We start from the raw sequence: 18,878 nt of genomic DNA, 5'->3' as shown, positions 1-18,878 counted from the left end.
AATTTTCCCATGTACAATAACTCTGCAAAAGACACATGCGCAGTCACCCCATGTTGCAATCTACATACATTTTCCACATGCTGTTTCTAAACAGAGGTGCTTTCTGCACAAGGAAGTCACAGCATATGAAATACTCCTGCTTTGCAATCCTTCATGGCCCAGCCTGCAATTAAAATGCTGTGCAGACTGAATCCAAATCTTAAGTTTCATTTCTCAATGAAACTTTTAGCCCTCCAGTTAAGCAGCTGCGGACCAGATGAGTATTGGGATGGAAGGCCACCGGGAACCTCACAGAAAGCACTTCTTGACATTGCTGAAAAGAGAAAGAGAGCGCTACACTGAACTAACCCAGCCTAGCTTTTAAAGCAAACAAACTATTATATGCTAGTCAATCAATTATATTCGTCTTTGGTACCGAGCTGCATGACTTTTTGATTCAAAGAATTCAAGTAATAATTTTTGTCCAGTTGTGAGACTACAGCACTGTAGTTGCGGGACTACATTGTTAAGATCAGAGATAAGCCTTTGCAGACTTCCATGGATCAAACTTTGAATGGTAATTAATGGATACGTGCTTGTCAAAAGGGCCTGCAGAAACTGGGCCAATTCCAGGCCAGATGCAATTACCCACATTTCTGTAGTCACCTGAGATACATTTTAGGCTCTGGGGTGTGCAAGTGTCATTTTACTAAGGGGCACTTACATGCAATATATTACTCACTTGATCGTACTATTAGGGTTGGAGAAGAGTGGGAATTCAAATTGAAGTCATTCTTTCTTTCTTTAAAGAGAACAGTTTTACATTACATAAACTGAGTAACCATATGTAGTGATTAATAAAATAGAAGAGTAGTCACAATCTAGAATAAAGCACATCTACCAATACCCAATGAAACAGCATATGCGTGCATGAGGGAAATCCTCTTTTTTGTGCTTAATACTCAAGTCTGTATGGTGAAAGTTGTTGTCTAAAGAATGTTAAGGGGTAACTAATCTGTGTGGCATAATGCAAGTTAAAGCAAAACGGGGTGAAATGAGAAATTCCCTAATGTGGCACATATTATTTAAGGCTTATTTATAGTTCATATATGGTAAACTATTATGGCTTTGCAGTAGAAGGCTGTCTTGCCAGGTAGGCAGTTACTGGAGCCTCATTATCTTTCAAATGCTTCGTGACCGCTCAGGCTCATTATCTTCCTATTTACATAAATAAAATGTAAACTAATGCAAATACCTATTAGTGCTGTTCATACTGGTTCAAACCTGGCTGTAGCTGTTTTTTTTATGGCTCATTAGTGCTTCCTAAAAAAAAACCTGCAGGAATACCAGGAGGCAATATCTATTCAGTGACCCTTGAGAAGGGTAAGCCTAACCTTTCCAAAACATGCCTGGGTACTGCACCTATTCTCTACTAATTCTTTCTCCTTTCATGTAGCCTTTGAAAGAGAGATTTACAGTGGTGCCCAAAGCAAACAGGGAGAAGGATGTAACCTAGTTGTGGTTCTTGAGAATGAGGGGGAAGGGGTTCATCACTTCTGGAAAGGGATATGACAAATACCCATTATCTCTCTACGACATGCAGATGCTGAAGAGAAAACTGTTGTGGAATATTAGAAGAGGAAGAGCAAATAAGGAAAAAGGCCAGTGGTCCACAGGATAAAAATAATCAAGGCTACACCTAGAATGCAAATGGAGTACAGGATGGAAACTCTTCCAAGTTCATGTCACTCTCTCATTGAACACTCGCACACAGCAAATTTAGATGCAGATTTATTTTCCTTCGTTAAAATAACAGGCGATTCCCCAAAGCCTTTTCCCCTACTTCCTGCTACACAAAATAATTCTGTAAGGAAACAGGGTGGATTGTCCTGCCATTTTCATGGATCACTCCAGAAAAATATAGGGGCCTCCCCAAGGCTGGGCAGATCTCAACATGACAGCGAGGCACTGTATTTATCTGGTATTGTGTCTTCTAGTAAATGTTGGAAATCTTTTATAAAAATGATGGCACTGCAGGATGGCTGGAGCAAGTAGGTAAAATCAACACTTCGCCTGGCCAAGGGAACGGGGAATAGTAAAAGCAATATAACAAAACATGCAAACACCGTTGAGAGATGATCCATCTGTACAAGTCCATGTGCCCAGGGGGCTCTGACAGGAACATAAGGCTTGGCTTTTTTTTCTTTTCCATCCTGTTCAGGGTTTCATAAAAAAAAAAATATTGTGGGTTTTTTTTGTTTCTGTTTTTTATAAAAATAAAAAAATGGTCTTTAGATAGACTACTGAAAACAACTCTGAGAGTAGAGCACTTTCTTCCTCAAGAGTCACCTTCTGGAAGAGTTCAGAAAGGGTCAAATATTGACCAATAATGGCTTGTCTGCTTTGTAATCTCAATTGTGGCTTCAGCAGGGAGGCGGGGTGGAAATTCTTCCTCATTCAGCCGGTTTGGTTACCAACGAGAGCGGCTGGGCCTGCAACATAGCCAAGGCAGCTTGAGGAGATGGAATGGCTGCAAAGGAAGGAGGCGATGTCAGGAGGGCGGTGTGGGGCATGGAGGCAAATGGAAGGGGCCTCGAGAGGAGTGACGATTGGCTTGTCAGGCTAGAGGAGGAAGAGGAGGAGGCAGCCTTGCTTGACAGGAAAGAAGCAGAGTGCAGAGACAGCTGGGCTCTGGCTTCAGGCTTGGTAGTCAGGGAGAGAGGCTGAGCCTGTTCAGAATGAGTGGCAGCAGGAGCTGCAGGTGATGCCAAGGCTGTGGAGGGAGTGGCTGGAGAATCCAACATGCTGCCATGAGAGGATGCAGGGCTGTCACAGGATTTGTCAGCTGGCAGGTATGGCACACAAGGCTTCTTGCTCTTTGACACCACAGAATCTGTTAGTGACAAAAAAGAAAGTAAGTTATTTATCGGTTCATTTCTATCCTACACGCCCAGTGACTTGCTCATGGCTGCCCCATCAGCGACATATGGCTGTTCAATTCCAAATGCATTACTGTGTTGACAATGCTAGATTCAGCGGCAGATAAATGCCACTTCTATGGCCAGGTAGTAAAAGTAGCCAAATGGTTAGATGGGGGAAAGTTCCTTTGCTACAAAAGCCTGCTTTCTGTATTTGAAAGAAGGCATTCCCAGGCAAGTGTTGCAAACCGGTGTAGGGACTGGCTTGCATCAGAGCAATCTTTCCACAACAGCAGAAGACTCTCTAGAAGGCCACACTGAAAGCCCCTTGAATTCAACTTCAAGGATGCTAGACAGTTTTAGGGATTTTGTGAGTTTCCTTAGCTTTATCTCATAGAATTGTTGAGTTGGAAGCGATCCATGAGGGTCATTGAGTCCAACCCCCTGCAATGAAGTAATCTTAGCTCTAAAGCATCCATGACAGATGGCCATCCATCCTCTGTTTAAATATCTCCAAGGAAGAAGAATCCACCACTTTCCGAGGGAGACCATTCCACTGTTGAACAGCTCGTAAAGTCAGAGAGTTCTCCCCAATGTTTAGTCGGAAGCTCTTTTCTTGTAATTTCAAGTTATTGGTTTGGGTTCTACCTTCTGGAGCAGGAGAAAGCAAGCTTGCGCCACAAGTTTTTGCTCTCACAAAAGCTAAAACTGGTCTACAATTTAAAATGTACAGATCCTGGAAGTTCTTGCACAAACTCTAAAAAGTTTGGAATTACCGGCTTCTGCCCCACATTCAAATCTGGTTTCTTTGGATTCTCAGTTATTTGGAAGTGGCATCCCTTACTTATAAAATGAGAGCAACTGTTCAAAAGTTCAAATGTAGCCATTTGATATTAAGTGCATATCTTGTTCATTATGCAAAGGGGGGGCGGGGACTTGCTCAATGGCTAACTCTTTTCTCCTCTCCACCTGCCTCCTCCATCTGCTTTTCTAATAATCCTAGTTGGCATCTTGCTATCCCTGTGTGTAGAAGGAAGCTATGTAATGCTTGTTCTTAAATGTTTGTCCTAGGATGGGAGTAATTTACACTTCATTTTCTATTTTAGAAGGATTGGAGAGGGGACTGACAAGCAGTAGCAAATATTAGGAATTCCAGACTCTCAGTTTCCCTTCACAGTGAGGGAAAAATTAGAATTGTCATGCCCATTATGGACTGGGGCCAGACTACAGAAGGGCAAGGCATTGGTACTTACTTCCTGTTTCTTGGATTTGTTGCTGAGGTTGTTTCTCTCTTTTTCTCTTCTTTTTCTTACCCTGAAAGGGATAAATTTACAAAAAGTTGTGAAAGGAAAGGAAAGGAAGTCAAGAATATAAGACTACTACTGAGTTTCTCTGAGTTGTAAACTTGAATGAAAAAAACAACAACTGTGAAGCATAGGTAAAGGAAGACAGCAGAGAGAAATACTAGGCCAATAAGAAGGTTTACATACTATCATAACTATGTTTATTTTGGTTATAATAATGCTTGGAAATCCAACTGTTTTTTGCTTAAATAGGAAGAAGACTGCTATGACAAAGAACCGCCATCCAACTCGCAGCATGCATCTTGAAGAAACTGTCTCTTCACAAGGACAATTCCTTCAAGATGCATGCTGCCAGTTGGATGGTGGTTCTTTGTCATAGCAGTCTTCAATGTGGAGTTCCAAGGAAGCATTAAACAAGTACTTAGAAAGCAGTTAGATTAATCCCTCTACAAAAACCCTTGGAAACCTATATGCAAGTGTTCAGCCAACACTTAGAGGTCAGGTGGTGGCTACCAGCAAGGCTTTTTGTTCAGCTGGAACTCAGTTCCAGCACATCTCAGGTGGGCACCATTGCCATTATAAGAGGAGAAAGGAGTCGTTCATGGTGGGTTCCGCCACCTCTTTTTCTAGAAAAATAGCACTGGCTATCAGGGTTATCTTCCCCCTCCGAAACTATTCCATCCCATAATTGGCCACCTAATCCCATACTTCCATTTCCTTATTTTAATATTGTCATCATTCCTCTGCTTTCTCCTTGTTCCACTTCTCTCTCCCCATTTTTTAAAATCTCTCAAATAACAGCAGCAGCAGCAACAACGACAAAATCCATGAAATGCAGCTTAATTTGTATGATCACAAAAGGGTAGACATAGATTTCCTGGAGCCAATTATTTATTTTTTGTAACAGAATACATACATCCCTGATTATAAACTTACATAGTTATCTCGTGCAGACCAAGTTGGGTAGAGCTGAGAATGAAGTTGTCGCTCCTTCCGGGCTAGCTCATAGTACTTGGCTTGCTCCTCACGGGACAGCGAATGCCACTAAAGTATGAGGTTAGCAGAAAAGATATTGTAGAAAGTCATCTAATGAAATTTGGGGTGCCACCTCCCCTCTCTAAAAACATGACTGAAAACTTTCCTTTCCTTTCTACATAGCTACACAGTTTGAAACAATATGCTATGTTTGGCTCAAGGCCTACATATGCGCAGCCATCTTTAACTAGAAGCTTGTAGCCAAAATATATATATACGAAAGCCATCCCCCACCCTGCTTTTTTGTTCCCTTTCCCATCAGGATCATCAGATCACAACAGTGCAGCAACAACTGGTAGAATGACTGCTCTGTGCAACTCTTAAAGGTACAGGAGCCCTTCAGAAGATATATGGAACACAGTGCCCAGCCTTCCTAGTTTGTCCACATATTTCCTGCTGACAATGCAAACCTCATGCCTCTAGGGCCTCTTTGAAATATTGCTTCAGTCTTATATTCTCTTTGATTTCTTTTCTTCGATGTGGTCTCTGTAACAGGTCCCTACTTTTTCAGAATCCTGCCTGCATTGTCCCATCTTAACATTTTCCACAGCACCCCTATCCCTCCACCTATACCCTACAGGACCTCTAGACTTTTCATACTGTGAAGTTTCTCCAGGGCTTCCATTTGCCCCAGTTCCAAGCATCCTCTGCCATTTTCCTCAGGTTCTCCGCCCCCCCCCCCCCAGTTTTCCTTCGGGTTCTCTCTTTGGTCCACTGCTTCCTTCAGTCGTCTTGCGGTGGATTCCCTGCCCCTGGGGACTCTGTCCTGGCCTGTTCCACAAAACCTCTAAGGTTTATATGCAAAGTCTTCATCTCGGCCAAACTGACAGAAATCTGCCTTTCCCCACAAGAAGCTGAACATTCTAACAGCTTGGTTCCCTGAACAGTTCCTGGACATCCTAAACCAATACAGGAGCTCAGCAAATCGGTACGTGAGAATCCATTGTCACAAGAACAACAGAATATGGATGAAACTACAAGCCAACTCTGCGCATGCAGCCCAGTAGCCTAGCTGTCGAGTGAAGAAGCCAATAATTTGTTTTGTACCCTTCTTCCTAGAATCTGGTTGATAGCTGCACTCTCTTTCAGTGTACACTCTGCCACCACCTTGGCCCGCATCTCCTTCATGTACAACATGAATGCATTCAATGGTTTTTTTATATGGGGTTTCTTCTCCTCCTCCTTCTTCACAATAACAGGTGTTTTTCTGCAATAATAATATCTTTCATTACTGTCCCATAGTCCCAGTCATAACCCACAGGCTCTCTCCTACCAACCATGTGCAGGCAACAAAGAATAAGATGTTTGGAGTGAAGAATGCTCTTTCTAACAGGCAAGGTATACTGGTACCTCTGGTTGCGAACGGGATCCGTTCCGGAGCCCCATTCGCAACATGAGTAGAATACAATCCGTGCCTGTGCGTTGTGATTCGTCGCTTCTGTGCATGACGTCATTTTGAGCGTCTGCGCATGCGCGAGCGGCGAAACCCGGAAGTAACCTTTTCCAGTACTTCCGGGTCGCTGCGGGACACAACCTGAAAAGACATAACCTGAACCGAACGTAAGAAGAGGTACCTCTACTAAAAACCAGTCAGTTGGTTAGACCACATGCATATTGTAATGCTCTTTCAATTTATTCCTTGTCTGTGAATTAAGAGGGCATGTTAGCAATGGAAATGGCATCTTTGCAGCAAGTCGCCTATCCCTCAAGTGTAACATTTAGGAGCTCTAGCTGTGTGAAGTATAGCAGTCGTGTTTTGAGAATTCTTGCTCTTGGGTGCAAAAGGAAAATACATGTTGCAAAATGGCTGTAATCATATGTAGGAGTTAATAAGTGTTACTGGAGTTGGGCAGAGAGGTTGTGCATGTGGGCAGAACTTGCTGAAAGGATGCAGTTCTTTTGCAATACCTCCATGGGAAGAGTAACTTGTGCTCCGGTTCATGCACACTGCTTCTTGCAACATATACTAACTGAACCAGCAGCCTGGATGAACAAAAATCTCTTCACCTGCTGCCCAAAATAACAGAGAGAAGGCAAGCCTCTAGGGAGGCTATTCCATGACTGGGGTGCGATCACCAAAAGGCCCTCTCTTTACAAGTCACCCACCCCACTTTGCTTGATTAGGGCCTCCAAAGAGGATATGCGTTCTGGAATGTGAATGCCTCTGCCATGTGTCAGTTGATTCAAACATCTTGTATAGACAGATCTTTTTTGCCCCGGCTTTCCCTGACCCGTACAATTTGACCCTGTTACTACTGAATTTTTTGAGGAAAAACCCACAGTGTAGCATAAAAAATGGCAGTGGTAGCAGCCTTCCACAGCTAGACTAAGTTGTAGTGACCTTATGAGAAGGGGTGGAAATTCAAATTCAAAAAAATAAGGTAATAATTACACTACAGTGATAGTGGCCCCTTTCCCATCATATGTCCTGACAAAATAAAGTATCCAGGCAGCACCTGGCTAGTCTATTACTTACGAGCTTCCTTCAGGACTCAAGCTGGGTTGTGTAGGCTCTTGTTTTACAATGGGTGACACAATGGTGGGATGTGGGATTCCTGAGGGATGAAGTCCATGACCAGGAGGAGGAACCATATGAGGAGAAAACCTGCTAGACATCAAACTGGAGCACAATTGCAAGTGAGATGATGAAAGCAAATACCTCTAAGCTTAACCATTTCAGACTCTAAACATCATCCTCGTGCTCCTATTTCCTCATGCCCTGCTTTCCAAAAATACTGAGTGTCCTATATTTCCTCTCTCTCTTTTTTGTGGTACCTTGCCAGGCTTCTAGAGAACAGTGAAGCCGATGACCCAAGGATTATGCAGAAGGTCAACGGCAGAGATAGGAGGCAATACTATAAATAATCAACTTATTACTGCCCCTACTGAATCACAGATAACTTTCATCAGAGCTAACACTTGAACTATAAAGGGGGGAGGGAATGAATATACACCTGTACATTCTATTTTTTTGCCTTTATTCTGAAACAACTCCATACATTTGTCATATTGAGTATATATGAATGCTAATTTATTTCTGTTCTGTTGATCTCTGTTCATTATTAGAAAAATGTGTTCATTTTCCTTTACAAGCCTCACTCGCTGTTAGTCAAGACATCTATCTGTAAATGCATGCAGTACTCAGCATGCCACAAGCACAAAATTGCCATTGAGTATAAACACAGAATCATGGGCTGAAAAGTGTTCCAGTTTCTCTATCCCCTGTGGCTTTATTTCCCATTCAGTATGCAGTCCTTTTGCTGACATGACAACCCCATGCAATCTAACAGACAGTAGCATCTACTGGAGAAAATGGATGATTTACACACACATGGAACAGTAACCATTTCTGTAGGTGGGAGCTCACATGTCTGAATGCTCCTTCATGGGGGGGAGGGACCCTTCACAGAGAAAACTAGATGCAAGGCAAGAGGCATCTGGGTTAGTCCTCTGACACACAGTTTTTCTATGTGCTGAACTCTTTTTCATGAGGAAGCATGTCCCCATGTGAGCTCTTCCCTGCCATCTAAAATGGTAGGTGCCAGACATAAGTTCACCTCAGTGAGAATTAGGCCTCTTTCTCCTACTTGAACCCACCTGGACATTGAGGCATTCATAGCCAAGGCAGGGTATGGATGTCTGAACCCACCTGGAGGAATGGAATACACTGGCTGTCCTTGCCTAAAACAAACAAGAAAAATGAAATCAAGAGCAGGTTCTTCAGTGCAATTGCCAGCCACAGATCCAAATACATTTATAATCCAAAACTACCCAAAATTACAATTTTTTAGCACTGTCTATGAATTTAAGTATCAATCTAGAAAATGTTTGTGTGTTAAACTAATATTAAAAAGGTAAAGGACCCCTGACAGTTAAGTCCAGTCACAGACAACTCTGGGGTTGCGGTGCTCATCTCGCTTTACAGGCCGAGGGAGCCGGCATTTATCCGCAGTTTTTCTGGGTCATGTGGCCAGCATGACCAAGCCGCTTCTGGCGCAACAGAACACCAAAACTGGAGCAGCGCACAGAAACACCGTTTACCTTCCCACCGGAGTGGTACCTATTAATCTACTTGTACTTTTTGGCATGCTTTCAAACTGCTAGGTTGGCAGGAGCTGGGACCGAGCAACGGGAGCACACCCCATCGCGGGGATTTGAATCACCGACCTTCTGATCGGCAAACCCAGGAGGCCTGTCAAGATTCTACTCAGCCATGGAAACACTAAATATGCATGGAATCTCCTATCAGGCAACAGTTTTTCTTACTGAGAATCACAGCTTTCAATGTTTTTAAAAATATAATTTTTGCAAATAATGTGGCAGTTGTTTTGACTTGGAAAATATAGTATTAATGGCCAGGGAAGGAATACATTAACTGTTTGTTTATATATTGTAAGTTGCTTAGAATTACTTGGGTAAAACAGTGACTAATAAATTTAATAAAATAAAATAAATAGCTCTCCATATACTCAATGTAGTTAGTGTTGCTGATCCTATTCATCATCAGACTCCAAACCACACATTTTGCCCCCCACCCCACTTCAATCCTCTCCACAACTACATTCCATGGCCGAAACGACATGTTAACTGAAAACCTGAATTTTGGAAACAAAACTTATTATACCAAGTAAGTGAACATATACATTGACACATATATACACTTACGTAATTTATTCCAAACACACTTGCTAAAACAACTATCACCACCTCCAGCCAAGGACTCCTTGAATATATGAGAAGCCCAATACACATACAGAGTTTCCACAGATATATACTCTATTCACTTCAGTGAAGGGCGTTGTTCCCTACATGCAAAGGAATACATGCATAGAATACTCATGGAACTCTGAATAAGGGCACTGTCTTTTAACACTTTATGGTGTCTCCCCATTGAGCAACACGCTCAGTTACAGCTACATCAAAATATTGGATTTCTCCACTGATTTAAAGTGAACATGTATCCTTTCTTGGGGGCATTTAAAAATAGTTTCTCACTGTGAACGAGGAAATATCCATATTAAATTGTTTACTCTGTCCTTTTTCATAAAGCTATGCCTCTTTCTCCCTTTCTAGTTACTCCATTCCATTTAATTCCACCTTCTCCCTGGTCCCCAAGCTTTCAGGTTGTTTCCCTTTTAGTCAGTTAATATTCCATGGCCAATGAGTCCTTCCCTTGATTATTTTTTCCTCACTGAAGATTTTTCTTAATATTCCTGCAAACCTCAGAGTAACCCTGAGTCTGCCAATACCTCCCTCTTCTGCATGAGTAGTACCATTTTTGTTACATGTGGATGAGCACGGGAAAGCTTGAATCGAAAATAGAAGAAATGATGCAACAGACTCAAAACTTACCATTTTTTTTAAAAAAAACACCACTTAATGGTCACTTCTAACATTTTTATAATAATATTTTATTCTTTTTTCCATATAGAAAATTACATTTGTTACTCAACAATTATATTCTAATTCAAGAAAACTAGTGACTTCCTCCTCACCCAACATCAACTTCTGACATTTTTACTGACAGTAAAATAATGACTTTCTTGACAGATAAGTAATTTGAAAATTAACACCTGTAGAAGGCAATAAAAAGACCACTAGCCATGTGAAAATTTAGCAAAGTAGTCTTTGTCTCTAAATGCTCTTGATGATCAGAAATCATTTTTCCCCATGAATAAGGGACTGGGCTGGCCCAGTCTGTGCTGTTCCAAAGCTCTAGGGAATTTTGGAACCTTCAAATCCTCAATTACTCAACTGGGTGAAGAAAGCATAGGATACAAATGTGATAAGTAAATAAATAAAATCTAGCTCATCATATTAATCTATAAGGTTTAGTACCTTATGCATGTGACTCATCCTAACAAAGCAAAAACCAGAGGTCCCTTGAGCAGATGAAGAGCTAAGAACCAGAGATTGTGGTTTTATGGAACTGCAACAGAAACTTATTTCAGATGCTCACTGATCATTTAAAGGGGGGGGGATTTCCACAAGACCAGAGAGGAACCGTTCCTACTGGGCAGGGGAGCAAGAAATGAATAGATTTAAACTGGTGGTTCTTACTGTGGTACGAGCCACCCCAAGGGATGAGGAATTTGCCCAATGGCACCAGGAGACAATGGGTAATACGGAGACAGCTCTGAAGGGTGAGGTGGTCGTGGAATTCCTGGTGATGGAAAAAAACCAATGGATGTTAACACAGTTGTGATGCCCCCAGTCCAACTTTCAGTTTCTAACTGGAATCCTACCTTACCTGAATTTAGAAAAATATAAACATGTTTTCCCCCAGGAATTTCACAGGGCACTGTTCAATAAACCTGCATGCTTCTTTTGACTTTGTTCTGCTTCAATTCACATAACTATCTAGTTAACAATTATCTGGCAATTTACCATATGCTGGGTGGGGTTTTTCTGGGGCGGAGGTGTTTCCACGTGTTCTTAAAACTCACCTGTCTTAGGGTCAATTTCAGGGGAGAGATGGGAAGGTGGTGAACCAGGCGAGAAGTGGTCATTACTGTAGGTGATGAGTGGCGTCAGCGGGTGCATATGATGTGGATGCTGCACTACAGGAACTTTGTTTGACTACAAGAGAAAAGCAGGACTTTAATGCACAATTTATTTGAATTTCAAAATCTTCTGTTACCTTAGAGAAAGTCAGCTGAGAAGAGAAATAAGTAACTTTTATTCATACCAGACTTCCTGTAATAATATAGAAGAACTTTTCTCGGGTAGAATGTCCATTAGCAGCCTTGGCAGGGATGTGTGCACTATTAAAATGAGCTATGGCATTTCAAAGTATTTTGTCATGTATTAAATATAAAGTAAATGTTTACGTTTTTGTTTAAGTTTTCAAAATGGCAAAGAATGGTTTTATTCAGCTAAAATCAGTAATCTAATTCTTTTCTAAAGGACAAAATTACCCAGTTTGGAGAGATCCTTCTGGACCTCTTGCAATCCACTAAGTTTTTCACAATCCTGAATCTTGCCAAAAACTCTAGATAATCTATGAACAAGTTAAATACTACCAGTCCCCACATATATCCTTGGAGAACTCCACTGCTTACTTCCCTCCATTGTGAGAGCTGTCCATTTACTCCTGTCCTGTGCTTCCTGTTTAGCCAATTACAAATCCATTATCCCATGACTGCTAAATTTATTCAGGAGCCTTGGCAAGGGACACAGTCAAAAAACTTTTTGGAAGTCAAAGTATATAACGTCTACCAGATCCTGGATCAGCCCTATTTATTTGCTTCATACTCTCAAAGAATTCCAAAAGTTTGATGAGCCGGATCTTGTAGAAGTCATGCTGATTCTTCCACAGTAACATTTGTCCTCCTGTGTGCTTAATAATTCTAGTTTTAATGTTTTCCAACAATGTACTTCAAGCAGACATTATGCTCACTAGTCTGTAATATCCTGGCTTCCCCCAACTCCCTTTTAAAATTTGTTATGTTGGCTAGTCTCCTCTGGCAATTCTTTCACGCCTTTGTCATCTAGTGGTTCAACTGCATACATTCTTTTTCCACTTGTCTTATTAATTCAAATTTACTTTGCCATAGTTTGTGTTCCTGTTTATTCTCCTTGCTTGGATAAGACTTCTACTTTTTAAAGGTGCAAGCCTTCTTGGCTTTCAGTGTCTCCTCTACTTTGCTCATGAACCTCACTGGCATCCTCTTGAACTTGTCCATGCCTTTCCTAATCTGTACCAGGCCTGCTCTGGAGATTATCTCCTAATTCTCCTGCACAATCCAGGAGTAGAACTCAAAATGAGACCTTAAAATCACTTCATGAGAAAATCATGAAACCAGACACAAAAAATTAGGAAGAATACAGGTTCCTTACAACTGGAGATGAACTGAAGTATAATTTTTTTAATGGTCCACCTACAAAAGAAAATGAGGATCATAACCTGCAATACTCATTCTCTTTAAATCAACCTGCTCCTGGTAAAATTTGGGTCATTTGACAAAAACTGTATAGAATATGATGGAAGAACTTTTGCTTTCCAGTTACTAGCACACTGTGAAACTGGTTGAACAGCACACAATATACCAGTCTTGAAACAACTCTGTCCATTTCTGAGCACAGTTCAGTACTGGTTCTCAAAGTCCAAAGTAGCTCAGGACTTTAAAAGACACCTTCTACTGCATGAACATGCCTAGGTTTTAAGATGGTTTTTGCAGGCCCTGTACCATATTCATCTGTCTTTGGAGGCAAGGCAGGTGGTGCCCAAAGTCAGGACCTTTTCAGTGGTATCTTGATTTGGAAGCTTCTGTCCAGAAAGACAGTCCTGGTACAATGCCCTTACAATGCTGAGTAAAGGCCCTTTTATTTGCAAATGTTTTTAAATATTTAGTTTCACTTTTCTTTTATGCAGTAGGTTTAGTTTGTTTTGTTTTAATGATTTCAGTCATTTTACTGACATTGTTTACTATCATTTTAATTTTTAAAAGCTGTTTCTAAAGCTCTTTGAGTGAAGAGAGGGTAATCAAATCAAGTAATTGTAATAAAACAAAATGAATATCCCTCAGTAACTATTCTCTTGCAGTACTCGGAAACGGGATCCATGCCAAAAGACATGCACAACTCCAGAATTGTGCCCCTCAAGGTGACTGCCATGACTGTAACAACTACTGCGAAATCTCCCTGTGATGGGGGTCTCTCCATATTATTACAAATTTCCTAATGATTATTTTATTATTACAACTTTACTAATGATAAAGGGTGCAAAGGGTTTTAGGGGAGGGGTAGTACCTCTGGTAGGGGGCACACTGTGCTCCTTCCCGAGTAGTTGTCCACCTTTGGTCCCCACCTGCACTTAGCTCTCACCTGTGTCTCCTAGAAACTGTCAGCCTGCAACAGCAGCCACACCCTGGGAAACGGCTTTTACTGGCCTGCTAAATCAGGTGAGGGTAGCCAGAGGGTCTCAAACCCTTGGTGAGTTAGGGACTTCCCCTTTATGCAAAGACAGGCTCCAGTGGATTGAGCAGACAAGACCAATAGTGGGCCCAATGGTCAAGAAGGAGGTAATTGCACATGCTGTAGTGAAAAATGAGGAGCAAATGGGGCTCATCAACCTGGGAAGGTAGCCCATCTAGTGGAAGGAAAACCTCTGCTGCCTTGCAGCTATTACTCATTCATGAAAAAGCCTTCAGGAACCCTTCAGGAAAAATCTGTGCCTGCTACCTTGTGGGACATCTTCAGGAGAAGAAAAGGCTAAGGAGTAAATCCTATAAAATCTGGAGTGAAGTCCCCAAGATAGCTGGATGGCACCTTGTATGCCTCCTTCCAGCAAACTCCTGCAGCCAAGCTGGTGCCAACGTATTGCTCTGCTTTCCTTTGGACCACATCAGCAAGGCTGAAAGTGGGGTATTGTCATCTGGGCAACTCAGGACCTCCATACACCCTGCCCAGGCTCCCCCCCCCCTCCCAGAGAGGTGACTTTGGTGCTGCTAACACAGTGTTTTGACTTCACACCCAGAGGCACACTCCACTGTCTCAAGACTGACAGGTGCCAACAACAAGTGCAAGTATGCAGCATGAATTTGTGCAATTTCAGTTTCAATACAATGAATACTTGTGCTTTCTCAAGAAGGTTGCATAAGGCAACAATATGATTTTCAAGGAGACAAACAATCCCTATATGACAGTAGTGATAAAGCCAATGAAAATAGTTTGTCCACACATATATGCCATGTGGCATTTATCTATATGCTTCCAACTTTCCTATCACCAAGCAAACATGGATTCATGATACTGGGTCAACAATTTACCAATTTTAAAGATGGGAAAGTGCCTAGTTGAGTGTGCCTAGCACAGAGGTTTTCAACCTTTTCGAGTCCACAGCTCCCTTGATCAACTACATCTTTCTGCGGCACCCCATGTGGCTCAGGTGCCCCATTATGTCATCGCTTGCTTGCAGAGCTCTCAGCCTCTCACCCTTTTTCGAACACCCTCCCTTTGGGAGTGTTTCATCAGCCTCCTCTCCCATCTCCTTGGGAGTCCTCTGGGCAGCCACAGCCACAGCTGCCGCCCCTGGTCTCTCGAGATGCAACCTGTCCCAAAGAGAGGTGCCTCCTCACACTGCCCCACAGGACCTGGGACTTGTTTGTCCATTACCAACAGCAAGGTTTGGCAGGCTGGCTGGGCTCCCTCACTCATCTGCTTGCTTACTCCAAAGGCCACCTCAGCTCCTGGCAACCAGCACCCCTTGGCCAACACCAGAGACACCATTCACCTGGGGAGCGTGTAGCCAGGGCTGCTGCAAAAAACAGCTGTGCAAGCCTTTGGAAGGCAGAGACGCAAGAGGGCAAAAGAGGAGGGAGGGAAGGAAAGAGGGATAGAGGCCAGTGTTGCCCGCAGCACCCCTGACTATCATTCAAGGCAACCCAAGGTACCAAGGCACACTGGTTGAAAACCACTGGCATAGCAGAAACCTCAAAACCAATGCAAAGTAGAACCCTCAAGGGAGTGAGCCAATAACGCAAACCCACAGCAAAAACCTCAAAGCCCTTTCAGACCAAATCACTCAAGAAAGCAAACCACCTTATCCACAAACTGCCAGTGATAAGCCATTATACGATCAAGGAATTTGTAGTTTAGTCGTTTAGTAGTGTCCGACTCTTCGTGACCCCGTGGACCAGAGCACGCCAGGCACAAGGAATAAACCTCCTGAAAACATTTCTGTTTTCATACACATTAAACTTTCATACTTACATGTTCTTCCCCTTCATACAAACACCCCTCTTCTTCCACTCCCACTCTGAACTCTCTTTTTGAAACCCACTCAGCCAACATGGTTCCACATTTCTCAAGCTTTACCTATCATAGGCTATCGTAGATCACCCAATGTAAAAGGTAAAACTTTATATTAAGATTTAGTTCTTGGCGGGATTAGAACTATTACAAGTGGTGATTTTAGGTGTGGGAAGTGTTCCGGCTGTGCACAATCTCAGTAACTAAAACAATCCACAATCCTAAATATGGAAAGGTCTTTACACTTAGAAATTTTACCACGTGCCAATCCATTAATGTAAAATATGAGATTCTGTGCCCTTACTCCTCGGTATATGTAGAACAAATGAGCAGAGCACTAGGATTACAAATCAGTGTGAATATAAAAGTAGAATTAGAACCAAGAATATTGGAGACCCCGTTAACAGAATATATGAAGTTCATAGCTTCCGAACAGATCCACATATGTACTCATAAAGAGGAAGGTCAGCTTGACAGCAAAAAGAATGTTTAGATTTCCATGTTACAAAGAATAAATTTAAATGGTATGAATGAAAGATTTGATCAAATCAGCTTATTTATAAGGAAATTATTGATATTGCATTAAATTCATGTACCTTTTTGTCATCAGTCTGCTGTGGTTGTCTTGCTCACAATACCTGCCACCAGTTGACACTAAAAAGGGACTGTAAGGTGACCTGAGTAAGCCTATCTTCATTGCCAGTGCTTCAGATGCCCATTACAAGTGTAGAAGCCATTTGATGGTTTGAACACTTGGGTCCACCACACACTATTTCCTATGGCTTTAAAAATTGTATTGGGGGGGAGGCATTGTTTTTGTCTGTTACTATAGTATGTAATTTTTGTGTTTTCATATTCTAAACTGCCTTGTGATCCTCGGATGAAGGGCGGTATACAAGATTAATTAATTAATTAATTAATTAATTAATTAATTAATTATTGGTTCTGTCTGCTACAGTGGTGGTAGACATGTGTGCATAAATACAACATTTTGAAGTAAATAGGGAGTTGAAGGTCTGAAAATGGTTCAATCCCACTTTCCCAGAAAAAGGGAAAAGGGAAACAGCGGATAAAAAATCAACCAAGCAAGTAGTTGCATGCCTCCCCATCTATATCATTTATTGGATCAGGAGGAGAATAGTACATAGGCACAGGTTGCGATATAAATTGCATTTATGCAGAAGATGATAAAGTAGTCTTTCAAGACAAACTCAGGCCAATGAATGTGGACTCGGAGAATTTTGAAATAAACTGCTTCACTGGCGAAGCTTATGGGTTGCCTGAATGGGGAATATGCCTCTTTTCACCCTTCAAGAAGGGTGTTGGTGTTGTTTTGGTTGGATCAAGCCATCAACTTTTCAAACCCCTCTTTTTAAAGGTAGAATTTGAAAGTTTTGTACCCATCCTTTATCCACAGTAAAACATCAGTAATATTAATTTTCTCAAAAAGTTTCGCTTAATTTTTTATATTGATTTTAGATTAATTGGCAACGGACTACAGCTGGGAACACCTCTCTCAACATAAATACATGGACTGCATTTGTAGTGGATACAAGCAAGCAAATAATGTCTGTGAGGATTGGCACAAGAGGGCTGCGGGAGAACTAAAAGGTACTTTATATCACTTATATTGAGAATAGAGGGGTGGCTTTTATCGTTCATTCAAACAAAGCTTCCAGTAATGTTTTTGCCTCATGAATTCCTGAAGCCTAAGTCAAGGTATCATGGCTTGGGAATGAAGTGCCTCAGTTTTCACTCTTTTTGAATACTTGTGCACATGAAGTTAACTATTGCTGAGAAATGGTCATCAATTATTTTCACATGGGAAACTCAGGTTCTGTCTATTCTACCTTACTCTGTGGCAAGTGCGGGGGGCGGGTGTGAGAGAGAGAGAGACTGAAATGATTATCACAAAAGAGGAACCTGAATGCTTAGCAACTTATTATAAGTTTTCAAGGACTTTTACTAAGCATTGGTACCTTGTACTATACAGGCTCTTGAAAAAACAGCTAAAGACTGCAAAAGAATCCTGAATATTCACCCAAATGTCTAGTTCAACAACAACTTTTCTGTTTCTTCTAATTTCTTGAATTATTATTTGGTGGCAGAACTTGACAATTTAATTTAAAATAGCTCCTCTATAGACTGACAGTCCTTCTCTTTTATCCCTAAAGAATCAAGATTTGGGTGCTCCCTCAACAAAGGAAATGCTGAAGAAGAGTGTTTTCAGCTTTTCTGTTGTATCTGTTGGAAAACTTCTAACTCTAACTTTTCCCTGACAACTGTATCTTTGTGCAAGCTCCTCATACTGTCAAGATTCAACAACAATAGCGATTCTAATCTGACAAACCTTCTGATTTTCAACAGTCTTCTTTTTCACTCCTTTAGGCAGAAACTCCAACTTTTTTTAGTTTACATAAGAGTATTCCTATAGATACTGTCTGACCAGGAAGGGTTAACGCAAAACCAAGCAACAAACACTTACCAAGTGTGCAGGAGAGGGCGACCTTGCATCCTTTAGTGTAGCTCCAGCTGGTACATCTAGAAGTGGCCACTTTACCTGCAGATACTGAAAGATATTGAAATAAAGAAGATAAAGCCACAAAAAACCAAATTGACAACAGATTTCACAATAACTTCATGGCCCAAGAAACCAAAGAAATGCAACTTTCAGCATTGTTCAGATACAAAAAGGCTTGAAGCGCAGGATTATGTTTTTCATATCAAAAACCTCCTCACTAGTTATGATGCACTTTTAGTCCATCTCACAGGTCACAAAGATGGCATCATAGTAACGGGAAATTTCTCATGGTTGCCTCCCAGATCACCTTGGTAGCATATGGAAGCTCAGATCATATGGTTTCTTCTTCCAACACAAACTACGGACGCT

At 41.6% G+C, this 18,878-nt stretch overlaps 1 protein-coding gene across 1 annotated transcript in view; it reads right to left on the bottom strand.

Moving 5' to 3' along the window:
* Positions 1–1,757: 1,757 nt before the first annotated feature.
* Positions 1,758–18,878, bottom strand: part of TCF7L1 (transcription factor 7 like 1) — a 66,688-nt gene continuing 49,567 nt past the window's right edge. The window contains exons 4-12 of the mRNA XM_081890974.1: positions 18,474–18,557; positions 11,683–11,815; positions 11,297–11,399; positions 8,834–8,917; positions 7,713–7,856; positions 6,284–6,443; positions 5,138–5,245; positions 4,151–4,211; positions 1,758–2,872 (exon numbers count right to left, since the gene is read on the bottom strand). Of these exons, the coding sequence (XP_081747100.1) occupies positions 2,433–2,872; positions 4,151–4,211; positions 5,138–5,245; positions 6,284–6,443; positions 7,713–7,856; positions 8,834–8,917; positions 11,297–11,399; positions 11,683–11,815; positions 18,474–18,557 (1,317 nt within the window). The 3' untranslated portion in view covers positions 1,758–2,432. The remainder of the gene's footprint in view (positions 2,873–4,150; positions 4,212–5,137; positions 5,246–6,283; positions 6,444–7,712; positions 7,857–8,833; positions 8,918–11,296; positions 11,400–11,682; positions 11,816–18,473; positions 18,558–18,878) is intronic.

This window comes from Podarcis melisellensis, assembly GCF_964234715.1.
Source record: "Podarcis melisellensis genome assembly, chromosome: 15".
Classification (NCBI taxonomy): Eukaryota; Metazoa; Chordata; class Lepidosauria; order Squamata; family Lacertidae; genus Podarcis; species Podarcis melisellensis.
This window is presented reverse-complemented; position numbering and strand designations above follow the sequence as displayed.